Raw genomic sequence first — 23,628 nt, 5'->3', positions numbered from 1 at the left:
TGAGGACTCTGTCATTTGGAGAGGAGCCTTAAGCTGCTTAGCCTCCTATGGACTTTAATTAAATCATGATGATTTTTTAAGGATCTTCGTCCGGATCTTGTAACTGCTGCTCCTCGTTCGCCTAACGTCAGAACTTACACTAGGCCTAGCTACTTCGAAGCCGTTGTTGTTAAGCTAGTGCTCTCTCGCTCTCCTAGAGAGCGTTACGTTGGCTAGGCGACTGGTTTTTGCACCAGGAGGAGTTTTAGGGATACAGCCTTTGATTTCCCTTCTTTTAAACTGGCTTATAGAGCGAGAGTCTGATAGGACACGAGAGAAGTTCTCGGCTTGGGAGTTCATGCCTCTGCCCAGGTAGACTTCTCAATTCTGGTAGACTCGCCCTGGCGCCTAGCCAGGAGACGCTCCAAGTTGTTTACAGGTCAACTTCTCAACTTTTGTCGAGCCTTTAAAGTTTTGCTGTACTATTATGTCACACATAACAAGGCTTCCAGGGATGGTAAATGGTTCCGCCTCAGTCGCTAACCCCGTCTGTTGCCACACCTGCTCCCGTAGACCCTAAATGGGCTTTGCTGCAAGACATGCAGTCCAAGCTTGTGTCCTTGATAGAGGACTTAAATACGGAGAAGAACCTTCTGGCCAACAACCTTCCAACCGGTTGGTTGTGCGCCCTGTTGACGCTGAGGTATCCTACTCGCGTCTGCCAGTTGAGGTGGTTCCTCCACCGATGCGACCCAGTGTGGGTTGCCAGTCGCACGTTGACGTTAAGTGACGCTCGGAGGTGGTTGTTGACGTTCAGTGTGTCACTAGGAAGACGTTCAACAACCAGCAGAGGTGACTTGTTGTGACGCAGTGCGTCAACCTCAGCAACCCGGTAGGGTGTTGACTGCACAACCCAGTCAGTCTAGACAGTTTCAGGTTGACGCTGTACTTCCTCGCGCACCCATGGTTGTTGACAGTTCACGGACTGTGCAGCAGTACCATGATTTTGCGTCCGGCTCCGTCACGCATCCACCAGTGCGACCGGATTCAGCGAGTCAGACGTTGCCCACTCCGTTGCCGTTTCCTCATCAGTTTCGGATGAGGAACCCTCTGATGAGGACGTTGCGGAACAAGACGATCAACCCCCAGCCCTGCTATCCATCCAGTAGATGCTGAAGAAGGAACGCTGCCCAGTCAGGCTGTGGATGAGTCTGGTAGGGACACTGTCATCCGTGGATCAATTTGTGTCACTAGGAAGACTACACCTCCGTCCTCTTCTATACCATCTAGCTTTTCACTGGAAAAAGGACAAGACGCTAGAAGCGGTCTCGATCCCGGTTTCCGGAAAGATAAAGTCTGGTCTGACTTGGTGAAAGGACTATATCAACCTTAGAGAGGGTCTTCCCCTGACTGTTCAGACTCCCAACCACGTTCTCTTCTCGGACGCATCGGACGTAGGCTGGGGTGCGACATTAGACGGTAGGGAATGCTCGGGATTATGGAACTCGAGTCAAAGGACAATGCATTTCAACTGCAAGAAGCTACTGGCAGTACGTCTGACCTGGAAAAGCTTCAGGTCTCTCCTTCAAGGCAAAGTGGTGGAGGTGAACTCGGACAACACCACGGCTTTGGCGTACATTTCCAAGCAAGGAGGGACCTACTCTCTGACATGGTACGAGATCGCAAGGGACCTCCTCACCTGGTCAAAAGGTCTAGACATTTCACTAGTAACGAGGTTCATACAAGGCAACTTGAATGTCATGACAGATTGTCTCAGTCGGAAGGGACAAATAATTCCAACAGAATGGACCCTCCACAAGGATGTATGCAAGAGACTTTGGGCCACCTGGGGCCAGCCAACCATAGATCTCTTCGCAACCTCGATGACCAAGAGGCTCCCAATATTTTGCTCACCAATCCCGGATCCAGCAGCAGTTCATATAGATGCCTTTCTACTAGATTGGTCACATCTAGATCTATATGCATTCCCTCTGTTCAAGATTGTCAACAAGGTACTGCAGAAGTTCGCCTCTCACGAAGGGACAAGGTTGACGCTAGTTGCTTCCCTCTGGCCCGCGAGAGAATGGCTCACCGAGGTACTTCGATGGCTAGTAGACGTTCCCAGAACACTTCCCCTAAGGGTGGACCTTCTACGTCAGCCACGCGTAAAGAAGGTACACCAAGGCCTCCACGCTCTTCGTCTGACTGCCTTCAGACTATCGAAAGACTCGAGAGCTAGAGGCTTTTCGAGGGAGGCAACCAGAGCGATTGCTAGAGCAAGGAGAACATCCACCCTTAGAGTCTACCAATCGAAGTGGGAAATCTTCCGAAACTGGTGCAAGTCAGTATCCGTATCCTCGACCAGTACCTCTGTAACTCAAATAGCTGACTTTCTCTTATATCTGAGGAAAGAACGATCTCTTTCAGCTCCCACTATCAAGGGTTACAGAAGCATGTTGGCATCAGTCTTCCGTCACAGAGGCTTAGATCTTTCCAACAATAAAGATCTACAGGACCTCCTTAAGTCTTTTGAGACCACGAAGGAGCGTCGTTTGGTTACACCTGGTTGGAATTTAGACGTGGTACTAAGATTCCTTATGTCAGACAGGTTCGAACCGCTACAATCAGCCTCCCTGAAAGATCTCACCTTTAAGACTCTTTTCCTGATATGCTTAGCCACAGCTAAAAGAGTCAGTGAGATTCAGGCCTTCAGCAAGAACATCGGATTCTCATCCGAAACGGCTACATGTTCTACAACTTGGTTTTCTAGCCAAACACGAGCTGCCTTCTCGGCCTTGACCAATATCGTTCGATATTCCAAACTTATCGTATGGTTGGAAATGAACTAGAAAGAGTCTTATGTCCTGTAAGAGCTCTTAAGTTCTATTTAAAAACCTTTACGAGGCCCGTCTGAAGCTTTATGGTGTTCAGTTAAGAATCCATCTTTGCCTATGTCAAAGAATGCTTTATCCTATTTTATCAGACTGTTAATACGAGAAGCTCATTCCCATCACCGGCTAAGTTTAATATTGAAAAATGTTATTTTCATTAGTAAAATAAATTTTTGAATATACTTACCCGGTGATCATAGATTAAAGGACCCTCCCTTCCTCCCCAATAGAGACCCAGTGGGCCGAGGAGAAAATTGGTTCTGTGTTGACATGGAGTACTTGAGTACCTGCTCGACAGATGGCGCAGTTGATGTACACCCCCACCTGTATAGCGATCGCTGGCGTATTTTGTCCTTAGGTTTTTCTGTCGGGCAGCAGAGCTGACAGCTATATGATCACCGGGTAAGTATATTCAAAAATTTATTTTACTAATGAAAATAACATTTTGAGAAACACATTAGGTCTGTGTCTTCTTCATTTGCACAAAAAATTAGCTTATTGAGAGAGTCTTTTAAGATTTTCAGTGATCAATCTATTCTGAGGAAGTATTTTAATTCTTTCATTCTACCTTGTTTCAAGTATTATTCTCTTGTCTGGTCTTCAGCTGCTGATTCTTATCTTAATTTGTTGGACAGGAACTTAAGGTCTATTAAATTTCTTATTCCTTATCTAGATATTAATCTCTGGCACCGTCGTTCAAGTAGTTCGTTATGCATTTTGCATAAGATTTTTCATGATTCTTACCATCCTTTACATTCAGATCTTCCTGAACAGTTCCATCTTGTTCGTAATACTAGGCATGCAGTTAATTTTAATAGTCAGGCCCTCTCCATCATGAGGCTTAATACTACACAGTATCCTAGAAGTTTTATTCCAGCTGTGACCAAGTTGTGGAAGGATCTTCCTAATCGTGTAATTGAATCAGTAGAATTTCAAAAGTTCAAACTTGCAGCAAATATTTTTATATTGAACAGTATTTTTATATTTTATTTATAACATATCTGTTTTGATGTTACTGTTTTTAGAATATTTTGTTGTAAATTTTTTCTCATCTTTTATTTTTTTCCCTATTTCCTTTCCTCACGGCTATTTTTCCCTGTTGGAGTCCTTGGGCTTACAGCATCATGCTTTTCTAACTAGGGTTGCATCTTAGCTAGTAATGATAATAATACAGTACATATACATACTTACATATACCAAGGCACTTCCCCCAATTTTGGGTGGTAGCCGACATCAAACGAATGAAAAAAAGGTGACCTTTCCTCTTTACGTTCCTCCCAGCCTGACAAGGGACTAAACCGAGTTCGGCTGGTACTGCTGGGGTGCCACAGCCCACCCTTCCTCGTTATCCACCACAGATGAAGCTTCATAACGTTGAATCCCCTACAATTGCTACTTCCGCGGTCATCCAAGGCGACCGTAGGAAGCAGCAAGGCCTACCCGAACTGCGTCACAATCGCTCGCCATTCATTCCTATTTCTAGCACGCTCTCTTGCCTCTCTCACATCTATCCTCCTATCACCCAGAGCTTTCTTCACTCCATCCATCCTCCTATCACCTAGAGCATTCTTCACTCCATCCATCCACCCAAACCTTGGCCTTCCTCTTGTACTTCCCCCATCAACTCCTGCATTCATCACCTTCTTTAGCAGATATATACGAGCAACTATTTAATATACAGTAATTCATCGCCATATTGCGATTCACCTATTTCTCTCTCAATACATTGTGGGTTTATGAATGTGTAAATCTATGTCGCAAACGCCTCTTTATATCGAAGGTTTCTGATAACAGATAAGTTTTATAGTTGTCATATTTTTACTGTATTTTTTTTTAGAAATATTAATCTTTTGGTTGCTTAAAATTACAAAGATGAAGATATGAGATTTCTGTATGTAATTCTCTGTGTTTCAACTTTCGGGTGTATGCTTAAAACGCATGAGGTTTATTTTATTCAATGACAATTTTTTCAAGGGAATATATACATTAGGCCTAATCAAATGATGTTTCAGATAAGATGAGATTTTTTCAGGCTTAGCCTATTTTGACATTATGTAACTAGAAGATAGTATGCTCAAGAGGTCGATTATGTAGGTAAATTGTTTAATGACGATATGTTTACATATGGGGTTGTAGCCCCTAATCATGTTGTTTGGGCAGGAATACCTGTATGAGCTCAAGATCTTCTGTCTTAGATAGATATGGCTGTATACTATAGTGTACCATTGAGTAAAATTAAGACGACAAATATTATTTTTTGGAAATTGATAATTTTAATCACGTAAAATTCACACTATGACAATATTTAGAAAATAATACTTTTGTAAGTTCCCTTGTGTATATTATGACAATATTTAGAAAATAATACTTTTGTAAGTTCCCTTGTGTATATACTCTACATTGATGGTGTTAACTTTCGTCACCTTTTAGCATTAGAACAGTTCATTTTTTATATTATAGTATGACCATCCTAATATTTCTAACCTCTTTTGCAGAAACATGGTATCAGTTGCGTCCTGGAATTGCAAGCAATACAGTTCTTTGTTGCTGCTGCCAAGATTCACGAAAACAAAAACATTATGGAAGGGATGCTAATAATGAAGTGGTTTTTATATGACAGTGATATATATTTGGGTCATGTTGCAAGTTTTTACTTCTTCGCACTGGCCTATGAGAAAATATGCATGTAAGTTATTTTTATCTTTCTGCCTTTTAAATGCATTGTTTTTAGGCCGCATCATTTACAGTTTATTGAACATGATTTTTGGAATGAGACTTGATTATTTATTCCGTACAAACCTCTTGATTATGTTCCGTCATATTTCCGTGAAATGAAATCCCAGTTATGTCAAAGCACATCCCCCAGTTCTAAAAACCTGTGTTTGTTCATACATGAATACGAATCCTTGACTTTTTGAAGGGAAATATTTTCAGCAAGGCTGGAGTCAGCTGTTAAAGCATTTAACAAGGTGTCTTTAATTAATGGCAAGGGCATGAGGCCAGTCACCAACTTGCTTATTTCAACCACCAGTAAGTACAGACGTACACTCGGCCCCTTCAAGTGGCTGTTTTAATCTTGTGTTTATTCTGTTAGTTAATTGTTGGCAGTTTGTTTTGTGGGAGGAAGGTTAAGGAAGATAAAATATTTTGCAGTTTTCCCAATAAATGTAACTGACAGTTGTCTGGGATACTTTCCGATATACACTTTCTTGTTTGTGTGTGATTTTGTTGTTCTTACAACGCCACTGTCACACATAATGGGGGAGGGTAGGCTATGGCACCCTCGCAGTACCAACCAAACTTGGCTGAATCCCTCGTCAGGCTGGAGGAGCTATGAGAAGAAAAGTTAAAAGTGTCTCTCCTCTCTCTCTCTCTCTCTCTCTCTCTCTCTCTCTCTCTCTCTCTCTCCCCTCCCTCCCCCCCCCAAAATTGGAGGAAGTGCCGTGGTAGGTAGATAGTATGACAGCATTCCAATTGCTGTTTATTCCCTCGCGAGACTGGACTGGTGACGATAATGTCATCATAACTGAGGAAGTTGCCTTTCCATGGAGATCTTTGCGCCATCAGAGGAAGAAGTGTCTGCTGCCACCATTTGAATAGGAAGAATCGTTCATCTTCTCGCAAATGTCTTCTTAAGCTCTCATTGTTGAAGGGTCATAGCCATTGCCCAGGAATAGAACTGGAATGAGAACTTCAAGTTCCTCTTCCATGGCTGCCTTACCTTCATCTCTCCACACACTGATGGTCGAGATGGAAGGACGTTGGCCTTTTTTTTCCCTTTATGAATGAAGAAGTGTGACGAGACAATGCAGAGGACAACAACTTCTACGCTCTTTCGTCTAGTCACTTACTGCCGGTGAGAAAGGAAGGGCTCTTACCTTGTTTCCCCTTTATGGACGAAATTCTAAAATACTGATCAAAATGAGTTGCGTTTGTATGACTCCTTTAGTCTCTTTCCCATTGGATACATTGTTATCAGTGTGCACTCGTCCGCACAGGAGAACTCTTAGCTGCTCGGTTACCAGCAGATGAGGTTGCACTACCATAGGAGGGCTTGGCTGCTCGGTTACCAGCAGATGAGGTTGCCCTACCATAGGAGGGCACAGCACCCTCATCTGATCACGTTTATGCCCTTGAGTTCTATGAGTGCATGATCATGTGGTAGCGTGTCTGCTCCCCCATATTCATGCTCTCCTGTGCTTATACAGTATGTGCCTGGAATCTGCGCTCGCATGGAATACACTATGGTCTTCATGGTCAATGTGTATGTGTTTTATGATTGAAGCAAGTTGACTAGTTGGAGTAGTCCGCATCTGCCTTCAGCTGACTGACTTTGGCGTGATTGGAATTCTTGTTCTCCTGAGGTTTGCATGCTATTGGCATCCACATGTTATGAATCAAGCATGAAGATTCTTGGGAGAAGTCGTAAAATGATCAATTGACCTCGGTAGTACCTTCAATCGACTCTCCCTACTTTCGAGAGGTTAAATACCTCTCCAAGAACTGTGCATACTGAGTGGAACGGTATGAGCTAGTTTTGTAGTCAACACGGTGGTTTTGGTACATAGCCTCTGAAATCCTCTAGATATAAGATGTCCTAGCATCAGGAGAGACACACTTGGTTCCTAGTTGTGGCTGACTGGTCTTACTTGGGCAGATAAAAGGCCAGACTGCATTGAGAATATTACATCTAGTTAGCAGTTAGAAGTATAAAAGGCCAGACTGCATTGAGAATATTACATCTAGTTAGCAGTTAGAAGTATGACGATAGAGAGATATCAGATATGATAGGCTTACGAAGACCCTTTATGATTAATGAAGTAACTGTCGCATACTTCCTTCCAGCACCATGTGGGTGTAGCTATATTTTGGAAGTACCGAGGCCTGGCTTTGAATCGAGACCTTACCGAGTGGCAAGTTCTGTCTTCGTCACAGAGTTCTCCCACGTTTCGAGACTAGATAGTGGAACAGGACCCTTTTCATTTGTGCATGTGTTCCAATCAAAGCATGTAACCTCATGATACCAGCCTGCATATGCACTTTCATTTCCTTAGGGAAGAAGTTTAGGTACTCCCTGCTCCTTTTGGAACCGAGGAGGGCGACCAAGCACAGTCACTGTAGTGCCCTTGTCTCTCTCTTATGCCCGGATATTCTTAAGATGCTTGGGCGATGTCAAGCCTACGATATGTACCAATAACGTATCCATTTAGGAAAGGGTTTGAGTACACTTATGCCTTGAAGAGAGACTGAAGGCTCAGCATTGGGATATTAGTGCTAGCCAGAACATTGGCAGCAGTCCTCGTCCCTCTCCCTTCTCCAGGACCCTTCATGGATGCCAACACTTCAAAGAACATCAGAGAATTGCCAGTGGTACCAAGAACATATCGACTGTGAAAGACAATCTCAGTATGTTCCCTCCTCATTCTTGAGGTGACAGGTTGCATATCAGGAATTTTGCTTATCCGGAGAATACATTTTGGTACATAGAACAGATGTTCACACAACTACTAGCACTACATTTTGGTACATAGTACAGATGTTCACACAACTACTAGCACTACATTTTGGTACATAGTACAGATGTTCACACAACTACTAGCACTACATTTTGGTACATAGTACAGATGTTCACACAACTACTAGCACTACATTTTGGTACATAGTACAGATGTTCACACAACTACTAGCACTACATTTTGGTACATAGTACAGATGTTCACACAACTACTAGCACTACATTTTGGTACATAGTACAGATGTTCACACAACTACTAGCACTACATTTTGGTACATAGTACGGATGTTCACACAACTACTAGCACTACATTTTGGTACATAGTACAGATGTTCACACAACTACTAGCACTACATTTTGGTACATAGTACGGATGTTCACACAACTACTAGCACTACATTTTGGTACATAGTACAGATGTTCACACAACTACTAGCACTACATTTTGGTACATAGTACGGATGTTCACACAACTACTGGCACTACTCGATATCCTACAAGACCAGTCAATCAAATCTTGCTGGGATGAATTTTGTTAGGGAAACCTAGTATGGCAACCAACTTCCTCTGAGCAATGGAATCCTTTACTATACTGATTCCCAAGCCTCTAGCAAAAACCCTCCCCAAATGATGGAGACTCGACCATAAGGACACAACATCTCAACACCTGAGTCAGTAGACATAGAAGCTGCTTTAATGGACACCTTCCAATCTACATCTGGGTGGGATCGTTAGGCGGTCGCAATCAAACATGGAATTCATTGGTAAGAGGGGTGCAACCCCGTTCCCATGGGAGGAACAGTCATCATGGGGTAGTATTGGAAGGAAGTGCCAACGGGTCTCTTTCCACTGATCACTTACTGCTAAGTATCCAGACCTTCAAGAATATCTATTCTGTGATCTCCATCCTACTGTTAGAGGACCCTGAGGAAGACTCCTGCGACCTACAAGTGCAATATGCTGCTCCACACACTGCCTCCTGGGGAAATGATGGACAGAGTTTGTTCCGTCCTGCCACCCTCAACCTGGCCTTCCAGGTTGAGGGATAGGGGAAAGTAAGACAGAAAGATGTACAAATTTTATGGACTTCCTGGAGCTCCTGCTGGTGGGGAGGTGCCATTCAGGAAATTGTAGGACACCGCAGTGTTGCAGACCGACATGCTCAGATCCTCCTTGATCCGACAGGAACGGAGGCAACAAGAGAACTTCATAGTAGGTTCACGGATTCACACAGTTTACTCTCACAAATGGAATAGTCAACGGGAACGAGACCAGTCATTGGTCTCCCTTCTTGTTCCCGAGATACCATTTAAGACGGATAAGGCTACCATTGGAAAGGCTGATGCTTCGTACTGGCTACCGTTCCCAAAGTGTTCATGTTAGTCTTTTTCCAACACTTTCGTTCGGCATCCTGTTACCGAAGGGTCTCTATTATTGCCCCTTTCTACACTTGTGTAGGGGAATCGGGTCACCAAGTAAATAGATTTCTTTCCTTTGTTCTCAATTTGTGGATTGTGATGTATTGGAAAAAGTTCATAAGGACTCCTCAAACAAAGATTGGAATATCTGCGCATACTATAGTATGAGAGCTACAAAGGTTTCCCCGGCAAACATTAATAACAACACAGCTAATGCAACAGTTCCAACACTGCCTTTGAGATCGTCAAGGGCATCGTCTTCCGAGTCTTCCTTAGTTGACAAGAAGGCCTATTATTTATCCAATGTTAACCTTACTTTTCTTTTTTTTCAATCTTTTGCCACCTATTTATGATAAGGATGACAGCTTATTTTTTTGTTTTTTGGGTTAGTGAAGGTGAGCTTGGTGAATCCCTAATGGCACTACCAGTGCATAAATCCTTGTCCTTGTTATTTCAGATGGCTCGATTTTGTCATTTCATTTAGAGTCCTTTATGTATGGATGATTTTTAATTGTGAGAACAACTTTTTTATAGGATATTCCCCCACCCCCAAAAAACAGTAAATTTGGTGCGACTTCAAGTGGGATATTGTTCCAAGGTTCCATCAACAGAGTTTTTAAGGATTAAATGTCTGTGGCTGCTCTAATCTGTAATTGAAGTTGATGTACCAGTAAACCCATCATGCTTAAATACTTACGTAAAGCACATAATGTAGATCTAAGATAGGACGTCCTCCCTTTTTGTTGGCCACTGTATTATTTAATGCTATTCCCCTCCAATTAGAAGTCTCGATGGTCTCTTCGCAATATCTCTTAACTGATTGGTTTATTTTTCATTGGACTAATTTGCTATTACAAATTCATAGCATTGAAGTCTTAATCATTTTCTTTTACAGTATTTCTATTAATCTTGTATGTAATATAGAGAATTTTGTATTTTTGCATGAGATTTTTCATAACTCTGACCATCCTTTACCTTCAGATCTCCCTGGACAATTCTATCCTGTTCGTAATATTAGGCAGCAGTTAATTCTAATAGCCAGGCCTTCTCCATCATGAGGCTCAATACTACACAGTATTCTAGAAGTTTTATTCCAACTCTTACCAAGTTGTGGAATGATCTTCCTAATCGGGTAGTTGAATCAGTAGAACTTCTAAAGTTCAAAGTTGGAGCAAATGTTTTTATGCTGACCAGGCTGACATGAGTCTTTATAGTTTATATATGACAGATCTGTTTTTGACGTTGTTAATAGTTTATATAGGACATATCTGTTTTGACGTTGTTACTGTTTTTAGAGTGATTTATTGTTAATTTGTTCTCATCATTTATTTATTTCCTTATTTTGAAAGTTTACTGAATGTTGGGGATAATAGAGAGGCAGATATGATTGCTGTTGCAGATGTTGAGGTGCCGGTGATGGGAGATGAAGAGAGGAAGTGAGGATAGCACTAGATGAAATGAGAGTAGGAAAAGCATCTAGTATGGATGGTGTGAGAGCTGAGATGTTGAAGGAAGGGGGTGTGACTGTACTTGAATGGTTGGTGAGATTGTTTAATATTTGTTTTGTGTTGTCCATGGTACCAGTAGATTGGGTTTGTGCGTGTATTGTACCACTATACAAGGGTAAGGGAGATGTGCATGAGTGTTGTAATTCAAGGAGTACTGTATTAGTTTGTTGAGTGTAGTTGGAAAAGTGTATGGTAGAATACTGATTAATAGGATTAAGGATAAAACAGAGAATGCAATCTTAGAAGTAGGTTTTAGAAGAGGTAGAGGTTGTATGAATCAGATTTTTACAGTAAGGCAGATATGCGAGAAATATTTAGCAAAAGGTAAGGATGTGTATGTTGCGTTTATGGATCTGGAGAAAGCGTATGATAGAGTTGATAGGGAAGAAATGTGGAATGTGATGAAGTTATATGGAGATGGTGGAAGGTTGTTGCAATCAGTGAAAAGTTTCTACTAAGGTAGTAAAGCATGTGCTAGGATAGGAAATGAAGTGAGTGATTGGTTTCCGGTTAGAGTGGGACTGAGACAGGGATGTGTGATGTCACCGTGGTTGTTTATCTTGTATGTTGATGGAGTGGTGAGAGAGGTGGACTCGAGTGCCTGGACGAGAATTGAAATTGGTAGAAGAGAAGGACCATGAATGGGAGGTAAATCAGTTGTTGTTTGCGGATGATACTGTACTGATTGCAAACGCGGAAGAGAAGCTTGGCCGATTAGTGACAGAATTTGGAAGGGTGTGTGAGAGAAGGAAGTTGAGAGTTAATGTGGGTAAGAGTAAGGTTATGAGATGTACGAGAAGGGAAGGTGGTGCGAGCTTGAATGTCATGTTGAATGGAGAGTTAACTTGAGGAGGTGGATCAGTTTAAGTTCTTGGGGTCTGTTGTTGCAGCAAATGGTGGAGTGGAAGCAGATGTACGCCAGAGAGTGAATGAAGGATGCAAAGTGTCGGGGGCAGTTAAGGGAGTAGTAAAAAATAGAGGGTTGGGCATGAATGTTAAGAGAGTTCTGTATGAGAAAGTGATTGTACCAACTGTGATGTATGGATCGGAGTTGTGGGGAATGAAAGTGACGGAGAGACAGAAATTGAATGTGTTTGAGATGAAGTGTCTAAGGAGTATGGCTGGTTTAGATAGGGTTAGGAATGAAATAGTGAGGGTAAGAAATGAGTTAGCAGCTAGAGTGGATATGAATGTGTTGAGGTGGTTTGGCCATGTTGAGAGAATGGAAAATGGCTTTCTGCTAAAGGTGATGAATGCTAGAGTTGATGGGAGAAGTAGAAGAGGAAGGCCAAGGTTTGGGTGGATGGATGGAGTGAAGGAAGCTCTGGGTGATAGGAGGATAGATGTGAGAGAGGCAAGAAAGCGTGCTAGAAATAGGAATGAATGGCGAGCGATTGTGACGCAGTTCCGGTATGCCCTGTTGCTTCCTCCGGTGCCTTGGATGACTGCGGAGGTAGCAGCAGTAGGAGATTCAGCATTTTGAATCTTCATCTGTGGTGGATATTGTGGGAGGGTGGGCTGTGCCACCCTAGCAGTACCAGCCGAACTTGGTTGAGTCCCTTGTCAGGCTTGGAGGAACATAGAGAGGAGACGTCCTCTTTTTTGTTTCATTTGTTTGATGTCGGCTACCCCCCAAAATTGGGGGAAGTGCCTTGGTATATGTATGTATGTATTTTATTTCCTTTCCTCACTGGGCTATTTTTCCCTATTGGAGCCCTTGGGCTTATAGCATCTTGCTTTTCCAACTAGGGTTGTAGCTTGGCTAGTAATGATGATGATAATAACTATATAAAAGGTTGATAATGGTAGCTTTCTTACAGGAACAAGGCTGCATTAATACCTTGTCAGGAGGGCCTAAAACGTAACGATCAAAAGCCTATTAAATGGCCAGGGTCTGATGACATATTCCCGGAAGGGGACCCAGATGAGGTGAAGGTGAGTTTGAACCATTTATTCATCTTATTTCTTTACTTATTTTTTGTGTAGTGTTTTGCAAAGTTTTCCATTAGGTAGTATTTCGCATGTTACAGTAGTTAATTTTTTTCATTTTTGGGTAAAGCAACGGTTTTGGGAAAGTTATTACTACTATTAAATATATATTGACAACATTAAAAAAGTGTACATTTTTTTTACTGAATTCTAGCTACAGTAAGATTGTATTTATATGGATTTTTTTGTTCTTGGTATTGGCATATATGGAGGTCTTTTTGTAATAAGCTAATTTTTAAATGAGTGAAATATTTTTTTTTACTGATTTGAATATTTTAGCACCTTTTTTATATAATATACATGCTTCAAAAGACTTATTCTCTGTAGTTCCCACTTTAACATACTGTATCTCCATTTTGTTTTTATAGTTTAATCATCCAGTTATCTTCCTAGTACCCAGTCCCATAGCATTTCTTCCACATCCCAGATTTTTTCCAATATTGTGTGCTCCCACTTTGCCTAAATTTCTCATTTTCCTTTCCCTCTATATCATTCTAGATTTATCCCTTTTCTATTAGTCCTTCTAAGGGACATTTCCCAGTTCTTCACTCTTATTCTGTGTTTAATAATTTTGAAGAATAGTCTTTTTCTTCTTCTATTGACTTCCTCTTCCTCAATTACGATATTTATATTTACATCTCAAATAATTACTACCCTTCCTACGTCTTGCCTGTCTTTTCTTCTCTCCTGCAATTCTGTGGATTATTTTTCCTCCCTCTGGTGTACTCATCATCTCATACCACTCTCCTGACTCCCTTTGCAATTGATACCATTCTCTTTGTCTCCCACTATTCATCTATATTCCTCACTAGTTTGATAGTTGCATCATCTTCCCCCCTTCTTCTGGTTACTGTACAGTGAACCCTCGTTTATCGCGGTAGATAGGTTCCAGACCCGGCCGCGATAGGTGAAAATCCGCAAAGTAGTGACACCATATTTACCTATTTATTTAACATGTATATTCAGACTTTTAAAACTTTCCCTTGTACGTAGTACTGTTAACAAACTACCCTTTAATGTACAGAACACTTAATGCATGTACTAACGTACCCTAAACTAAAACAGGCACAAATATTAAGGGCGACTTTATATCATGCGTTTCCTAAACACGCCAAAAAGCACGATAAAAAATGGCAACCAATGTTTTGTTTACGTTTATCTCTGATTATAATGAAGAAACAAAAGCATTTACACATCTGTGTATAGGTTAGTTTCTGCATCGATTATATTGATTATTCAGTACAGTATGTTGATTTGCTTATTACTAATGTTTTACTTAATTTTTCTTAGGACTTCCAAATGAAATGTTTTTCTTTATGACGCCACCTGAAACGACGGCGTCATAAAGTACGCTCAGTAAACAAACTAAGGCATTTAACGCGCATGATGAAAGTGATAAATAATGATATTACAGTAAAAGCTTTAATAAAATATGTTATTACAAATATTATTTACCGTATCTATATAAAATCATACATACGTAGCAAAGCAGGAAAACAATCTACGAGAGAGAGAGAGAGAGAGAGAGAGAGAGAGAGAGAGAGAGAGAGAGTTGTTTTACATACGTAAATGTAAATTTTAAACAAAAAAAAAATAGCCCCATTTCATATAAAATAGATTACAAATATTTTACTTTATCATATTACAGTAGTCTGTATAATACTGTAAAGTTCAGTACAGTATGTTGTTGTTAAAGTCGTGGCGATGAAATTCTCACGAAACAAAAACACGCCATTTGAGTACAACAGCTGATTCTCTCTCTCTCTCTCTCCTCTCTCTCTCTCTCTCTCTCACTTCGTGTTATACAATACTTACATTTAGATGAAGAAACTAAAATTAGTTTTCTTAGTGTCAATTAAATACGAAACGAAATAATTAGGCCGAGTCTACATCCATTTCAATCATAGCTAAAAATACGGCATCCGATTTCATCAGCAAACCACTATTTTTTGGGAAATATCATTTTATTCTAGAAAATTGCCACTCTTTAAATAGTTAATTGCACATTAAGAAAGCGTGTACTTTTGTTTTTAAATTTCGGGTTTGTTTTAAAAATCTAGTATTGTTGACTTCTTTTTTTTTTTACTTTTGGCTGTGATTAGATCAGCTGTCATCTAGCTGCCGCTCTTGAGTGTGTACGAATACACTAACAAAGTATCATTTATACCATTTCTTAACTTATTCAAACCGTCTACAGTATACAGTTGATATTACATAAGCACCAATGTGTTATAACCTATCAATTTTTTTTGTTTATTACATTTAAACCCCCCCCCCCCCTCTCTCTCTCTCTCTCTCTCTCTCTCTCTCTCTCTGTCTCTCTCTCTCTCTCTCTCTCTCTCTCTCTCTCTGTGGGCTACTTTTCACTACCTCCCATTCCTTACCTCTCTCTATCTCTCTAACAAATGATATCTTTGTTGCTCCTCAAAGTTCCATTTATATTGAAAATCAATCACGATTCAATTTTCCTTACTTTCTCCAATCTCGCACCATCGGTCACTTCGCGGTATTTTCGATATTTCTGGAAAATCCGCGATATATGTATGTACTGTACATGGGTTATGAAAAAAATCCGCGAAGTGGTGAATCCGCGATGGTCGAACCGCGAAGTAGCGAGGGTTCACTGTATATATTTTTTTCTTTTTTTTTCCACAGCTGTTTGAAGTTCTTGATTCTACCAAAATTTTTCTTTACCATGTTGTTGTTTACCAATTGTTCTCCTACTTAACCCTTTTACCCCCAGGCTCTTTGGAAATTTCCAACCCTTAACCCCCAAGGGGTTATTTTTTCCCCAGCACATTTTGCAGTATATTTTTTTTTAAATTGCTCTAACAGCCTTAATTTTTGTCATAGAGAGGTCAGGTTGGTCTCATTCTTTTGGAAAATGCCTGAATTATTTCAAAAAATTATCAAAAATCTGAAAAAAAAAATTTTTTATAGCATTTTTTTGCAAGAACGTACCGGTACGTCCATGGGGGTAAAGGGATGAGTTTTGTGAAATGTACCAGTACGTCCTTTGGGGGTAAAAGGGTTAATTTTTCTGCCACTACATCACAATCTCATTCATAACATCTAGTATCTCTTCAGGCGATTATGATGTTCCTTTTACGTAGATCTCTTCTCAGTCTCTTTCAACTCTATTTCATTATTTAGCTTATGTCAGTTTTCATACTCAGTTGGCCAGACTGGGCAGATACAATGCTAGCGGCATTTTTAGACTTATTTCAGAAGCAGGTCTTCTGAAAGATATTTAATGACATATTTGCTATTATGGTTTTGATTGAATACTTTTTGTTCTTTATTTACAATGAATGATATTGGCGTCAATGACCTTCGATATCAGGATGCCAGAAAACTTATTAATCAATCATCATAACACTGACATTCTATTTACATCTATGGTTTTTTTTTCTTACACAGATAAAGATTATAAACTTATATAAAAGGTGTGAAGTGCCATTCGATGAAGATAAAACTATTTCTGTGTGGAAGTCCCTTCCCGTCATGGCTTCTAACATTGAAGAGCTTGATAAAATCCAGAAGTTCCCTGAAAAACGGCAATTTGTCTCAAGATTTATTTTAAAAGAATTAGAGGTAAGTATTTCATTGTTACTTTCTGTTTGGAAGAACTATTAAGATTAAATTGGGGCATCACTAGCAATAGGAAGAGTTTGGGATTCCATATAATGTAAATCAGACCGTGTTTTTCATCCTAATACATTTCAGTGATATGTTGAGACAGCTGCATATATCCTACCATTCTGACTTTGTTTTGTGCTTTTGTGTCAGATGACTAAAACTGCTGTAATTCCAATTCACAATAAAGATTTCTTAATGGCTAAGCTAATCACTGTATTTCAATTTGAAGAAAACATTATCAAGATTTTTTCTACAAATTGTTTGCTTTAATATTATAATTTTTATTGGAATGAAATGTGATATTGTAAGCTTGGCCGATTAGTGACAGAATTTGGAAGGGTGTGTGAGAGAAGGAAGTTGAGGGTTAAGAGTAAGGTTATGAGATGTACGAAAAGGGAAGGTGGTGCGAGGTTGAATGTCATGTTAAATGGAGAGTTACTTGAGGAGGTGGATCAGTTTAAGTACTTGGGGTCTGTTGTTGCAGCAAATTGTGGAGTGGAAGGAGATGTACGTCAGAGAGTGAATGAAGGATGCAAAGTGTTGGGGGCAGTTAAGGGAGTAGTAAAAAATAGAGGGTTGGGCATGAATGTAAAGAGAGTTCTGTATGAGAAAGGGATTGTACCAACTGTGATGTATGGATCGGAGTTGTGGGGAATGAAAGTGACGGAGAGACAGAAATTGAATGTGTTTGAGATGAAGTGTCTAAGGAGTATGGCTGGTGTATCTCGAGTAGATAGAGTTAGGAACGAAGTAGTGAGGGTGAGAACGGTTGTAAGAAATAAGTTAGCAGCTAGAGTGGATATGAATGTGTTTAGGTGGTTTGGCTATGTTGAGAGAATGGAAAATGGCTGTCTGTTAAAGAAGGTGATGAATGCAAGAGTTGATGGGAGAAGTACAAGAGGAAGGCCAAGGTTTGGGTGGATGGATGGAGTGAAGAAAGCTCTGGGTGATAGGAGGATAGATGTGAGAGGGGCAAGAGAGCGTGCTAGAAATAGCAATGAATGGCGAGCGATTGTGACGCAGTTCCGGTATGCCCTGCTGCTTCCTCCGGTGTCTTGAATGACCGCGGAGGTAGCAGCAGTAGGGGATTCAGCGTTATGAAGCTTCATATGTGGTGGATAACGTGGGAGGGTTGGCTGTGGCACCCTAGCAGTACCAGCCGAACTCAGTTGAGTCCCTTGTCTGGCTGGTAGGAACGTAGAGAGTAGAGGTCACCTTTTTTTGTTTCATTTGTTTGATGTCGGCTACCCCCCAAAATTGGGGGAAGTGCCTTGGTATATGTATGTATGTATATAAAGAATTATTATAACATGTAGTTATTATTTTTCATTATAATTGTGATTGTTACTATACAGTAATCCCTCGACTATCGCGGGTGTTTTACTTAATATCATTTGTAACAGCTACGGTAATCTTTTACTATCATACGAAATTTTTAATGCAAGGAAATCAGCTGTTGTTATACAAATTAGTTTTTCATAACAAAACAGCAGTTTTTCACTCAATTTTTTTTTAAAGGTTTGTTACAAATATACCGGTACTTTTATCATTCACTCACATTTTGTAACTTGAGCATATGTAAGATTCTAAATGTAACCCGTATATATGGTATTAGTGTAATATACTTTATCAATTTTTAGGTCTAAAAATGACTATTTATAACAAAATGTAATTAGATATGAAACTCAAAAACATGTGATATAGATTTACATAAATACATACATATACCAAGGCACTTCCCCCAATTTTGGGGGTTAGCCGACATCAAACAAATGAAACAAAAAAGGGGACGTCTCCTCTCTATGTTCCTCCCAGCCAGACAAGGGACTCAACCGAGTTCAGCTGGTACTGGTAGGGTGGCACAGCCCACCCTCTGCCGTTATCCAACCCAGATGAAGCTTCATAACGCTGAATCCCCTATTGCTGCAACCTCTGCGGTCATCCAAGGCAACCGGAGGAAGCAGCAGGGCCTACCGGAACTGCGTCACAATCGCTCGCTATTTATTCCTATTTCTAGCACACACTCTTGCCTCTTTCACATCTATCCTCCTATCACCCAGAACTTCCTTCACTCCATCCATCCACCCAAACCTTGGCTTTCCTCTTGTACTTCTCCAATCAACTCTTGCATTCATCACCTTCTTTAGCAGACAGCCATTTTCCATTCTCACAACTTGGCCAAACCACCTCAACACATTCATATCCACTCTAGCCGCTAACTCATTTCTTACACCCGTTCTCACCCTCACCACTTCGTTCCTAACCCTATCAACTCGAGATACACCAGCCATACTCCTCAGACACTTCATCTCAAACACATTCAATTTCTGTCTCTCCATTACTTTCATTCCCCACAACTCCGATCCATACATCACAGTTGGTACAATCACTTTCTCATATAGAACTCTCTTTACATTCATGCCCAACCCTCTATATTTTACTACTCCCTTAACTGCCCCCAACACTTTGCAACCTTCATTGACTCTCTGACATACATCTGCTTCCACTCCACCATTTGCTGCAACAACAGACCCCAAGTACTTAAACTGATCCACCTCCTCAAGTAACTCTCCATTCAACATGACATTCAACCTTGCACCACCATTTGCTGCAGCAACAGACCCCAAGTACTTAAACTGATCCACCTCCTCAAGTAACTCTCCATTCAACATGACATTCAACCTTGCACCACCTTCCCTTCTCGTACATCTCATAACCTTACTCTTACCCACATTAACTCTCAACTTCCTTCTCTCACACACCCTTCCAAATTCTGTCACTAGTCGGTCAAGCTTCTCTTCTGTGTCTGCTACCAGTACAGTATCATCCGCAAACAACAACTGATTTACCTCCCATTCATGATCATTCTCGCCTACCAGTTTTAATCCTCGTCCAAGCACTCGAGCATTCACCTCTCTCACCACTCCATCAACATACAAGTTAAACAACCACGGCGACATCACACATCCCTGTCTCAGCCCCACTCTCACCGGAAACCCATCGCTCACTTCATTTCCTATCCTAACAATTTCCTATTATAATTTCCTATTATTGATAATAATAGAAATAATAAGCTCTCCTATAGTTTATTTGAATACATGCTATATTTTTTCCCATCTGATAGGTGTAGTATTATTATGTATTATTGAGTACATGTAAAAAAAATTCTAAAGTTTCTTGTTTTGAGAAATTTACAATACTTAGATTAAAAAGCACAATTAGCTTCTTTAACATTGTACCTTATAAAAAAAATTTGTTTGAATTACACTAGATCATTCATGAATTTAAAAAAATTAGTTTGAATTACACTAGATCATTCATGAATTAAGAAGGTATTGTATTACTAGCTTTACATACATTTTAATCTGGAAGTCTGAAATATAGTCTAAGGGATCCTTATATTCTAATATCATAACTTGCTATTTCATAGAGATGTTAAAGAACAGATCTAAAAGTCTGCATAATGTTTATTTTGATATTCTTTTCATTTTTAGGAGCTTTACATTTCGAGGGGTGCCCTGAAAGGAAAGGCGATGAATATCAAGCTGAAGCCGAGGGCTAAGTGTCGATTTAAGAACTGTATTTCGACCCAAGGTGGTCATCCGTTTGCAAGAGAGGAGATTTATGAAACGTATGTTGGTATATTTTGGCCTCAAACTTCAATGTATTGGAAGCTTCTCAGAATCAACATGAATCTGATTACTAAACAGTTTTCTATTGCAGTTGTATTGTTTTGGAGTTATTTTTTTCTTCAATGTTTTTCAACCACTGTTCACTTTATTATACCATTTCATGGGTAAAAGGATGAGTCTCAGTCTCTCTCTCTCTCTCTCTCTCTCTCTCTCTCTCTCTCTCTCTCTCTCTCTCTCTCTCTCTCTCCTCTCCTTTTTGTGGGGGTAAAATTTTATCTCCACAAAGAGGAAAAGACGACAGAAACATACAGAAGAAAATTTGCTCTTAATATTTCATATGATATCGGTGATATTAGCGTAGTTAGTGAAGGGGAGAGAGAGAGAATAGAAAAAGCATGGGGGGATCATGAGCCTAAAGAAGCAAGATATTGGGCAAATGGATCTCCATTTATGGTAAAATGATAAATAAAATAGTTTTGGTGTATTAATACCCAAAAAAGGATATAACTTCATAACAATCAGGATTCATTAATATTGTTTATGTAAAAATACAAAGAAAAACTTTGGATGGTCAAAGCTCAAAACTATTGTGTTATATTATTTCAAAAGACATTATAGAACAATGACACAAAGCCATTTTTCCCAAATTTTTTCTTTTATTCTTACTTTTTTCTCCTGTTTTATAGGGTTTATTTTTTAACAATTATATAGCAAAAAAATTATTTTTTTTAGGAAAAAATTCATTTGGTGGGAGGTCTGTATCAGGTCTACAATATGGTAGGGTAGAAGAAAATCTTCAGCTATGGTAAACAGCTCTTCTAGGAGAAGGAAACTCCAAAATCACACCATTGTTCTCTGGTCTTGGGTAGTTCCATAGCCTCTGTACCATGGCCTTCCACTATCTTGGATGAGAGTTATCTTCCTTGAAGGTGCACTCGAGCATGCTGTTCTATCTTATTTCTCTTCCTCTTGTTTTTTTTTCAAGTTTTTATAGTTTGTATATGAAAGATCTAATTCAGTGCTGTTACAGTTCTTAAAATATTTTAATTGTATTTTTGGAGAAAGCATATGATAGAGTTGATAGGGAAGCAATGTGAAATGTGATGAGGTTATATGGAGTTGGTGGAAGGTTGTTGCAAGCAGTGAAAAGTTTCTACAAAGGTAGTAAAGCATGTGTTAGAATAGGAAATGAAGTGAGTGATTGGTTTCCGGTGAGAGTGGAAGTGAGACAGGGATGTGTGATGTAGTTGTTTAACTTGTATGTTAATGGAGTGGTGAGAGAGGTGAATGCTCGAGTGCTTGGACGAGGATTGAAACTGGTAGACGAGAATGACCATGAATGGGAGGTAAATCAGTTGTTGTTTGCGGATGATACTGTACTGGTTGCAGACGCGGAAGAGAAGCTTGGCCGATTAGTGACAGAATTTGGAAGGGTGTGTGAGAGAAGGAAGTTTATAGTTAATGTGGGTAAGAGTAAGGTTATGAGATGTATGAGAAGGGAAGGTGGTGCGAGATTGAATGTCGTGTTGAATGGAGAGTGACTTGAGGAGGTGGATCAGTTTAAATACTTGGGGTCTGTTTCATTTGTTTGATGCTGGCTACCCCCCAAAATTTGGGGGAAGTGCCTTGGTATATGTATGTATGTATGTATTACTTATCTTGTAGTGTATTTATTTCGTTTTTCTCCTTTCCTCGCTAGGCTATTTTTCCCTGTTGGAGCCCTTTGTCTTATAGCATCCTGCTTTTCTAACTAGGTTATAGCTTAGCTTGTAATAATATTCACTGGTCTTAGTAGTAAATTTTAAGGGAGGAGATAGAATTTGAAACACACTTATTTTTGGGATAAATTGCTTGGCTGTCACAAAAACTGAAGGTTAGAGGCAAAAATCGTAAGCGGTTTGGAGATGTCCGAACTTACCTTATTAGGTTGTATGAATGTCAAAGTCCTGTCCTTAAAAATGACAACGACCAGCCAGCTCCCTTAATACAGAACAAAAACTGAAATAAAAATTTGTATTGCAAGTATTATTACATATGCAAAATGTCTGATAGACAAAACATTCAAAACAGAGGGTACACTCGGGCACACTATTCTATCTAATTTCTCTTCCTCTTGTTTTGTTAGATTATTTAAATATATATGAAATATTTATTTTAATGTTACTGTTCTTAGAATATTTTATTTTTCCTTGTTTCCTTTCCTCACTGGGCTATTTTCCCTGGTGGGGCCCCTGGGCTTATAGCATCCTGCTTTTCCAATTAGGGTTGTAGCTTAGCAATTAATAATAACAATAATTATAATAGGATAAAGAATTGCTACTTAGATTTATTTTTAGTAAAATTTTCTTATTTTAACTGGAAAATACTTTTGACTAACTTCCCTACTTAGGTTGGTACTAAAAGGTGTATGTGAGACAGTAACATTCGAAAGTATTTATGTTTATTACAATTATAAATGTCTTAGTTCAGTGTTTTGTTAAACTTTCAAATTACCAAGTGTTTAGAGAGTAAAGTCTTAGAATTGTATGTTTGAATAGTATGATAATTATTTCATACAATAATTGTTGCTTTCATAGAGTGTTGATATTTCCTTCCTTTTAATGACTATTGAATACTTATAATCATCTTTAAAAATAGTTAGGTGAGACTACTTTGTGACATTTAGACCTTCAATGACCTCACCAGGACTTGCTTAGGTGAAAAAAGTAAATTAGCTTTATTCTTAGGGATTCTGTGTCTTGGAAGTTTGGAAATTCAGATTATTGCAATTTGGACCAGAACATATATATAATTTCAATTAGTTTTTCTAATGGAAACAATTTGTTTTATTGCTAAAAGATCGTTTTTATATATTTAAGGAAGATCGTCCAGTAGCTGCTTATTTACATTTTCTTTTATAATTTGAAGGAAAGTTATTCATTATAGTATCCCATATAATCTCACTATTTTCTATGGAATAGATTATTAGTTTTCCTTATTTTCTGTAAGGTATTCGTTAATAAACATTTGCTACACGTATCCCTAACAAATGTTCTTATTTCTCCGTCTTCTAGTTTA

The 23,628-nt window shown here is 39.5% G+C and overlaps 1 protein-coding gene across 5 annotated transcripts in view; it reads left to right on the top strand.

Moving 5' to 3' along the window:
- Window positions 1-23,628, top strand: part of LOC137653739 (E3 ubiquitin-protein ligase TTC3-like) — a 167,113-nt gene that overhangs the window by 70,000 nt on the left and 73,485 nt on the right. For all 5 annotated transcript variants that reach the window (XM_068387359.1, XM_068387358.1, XM_068387362.1 and 2 more), the window contains 4 exons: window positions 5,366-5,556; window positions 13,132-13,246; window positions 16,721-16,894; window positions 20,434-20,570. In XM_068387359.1, coding sequence (XP_068243460.1) covers window positions 5,366-5,556; window positions 13,132-13,246; window positions 16,721-16,894; window positions 20,434-20,570 — 617 coding nt within the window. The remainder of the gene's footprint in view (window positions 1-5,365; window positions 5,557-13,131; window positions 13,247-16,720; window positions 16,895-20,433; window positions 20,571-23,628) is intronic.

This window comes from Palaemon carinicauda, chromosome 14 (assembly GCF_036898095.1).
Source record: "Palaemon carinicauda isolate YSFRI2023 chromosome 14, ASM3689809v2, whole genome shotgun sequence".
Classification (NCBI taxonomy): Eukaryota; Metazoa; Arthropoda; class Malacostraca; order Decapoda; family Palaemonidae; genus Palaemon; species Palaemon carinicauda.
The sequence above is the reverse complement of the archived record's forward strand: the minus strand, read 5'-3'. Positions and strand labels throughout refer to the sequence as shown.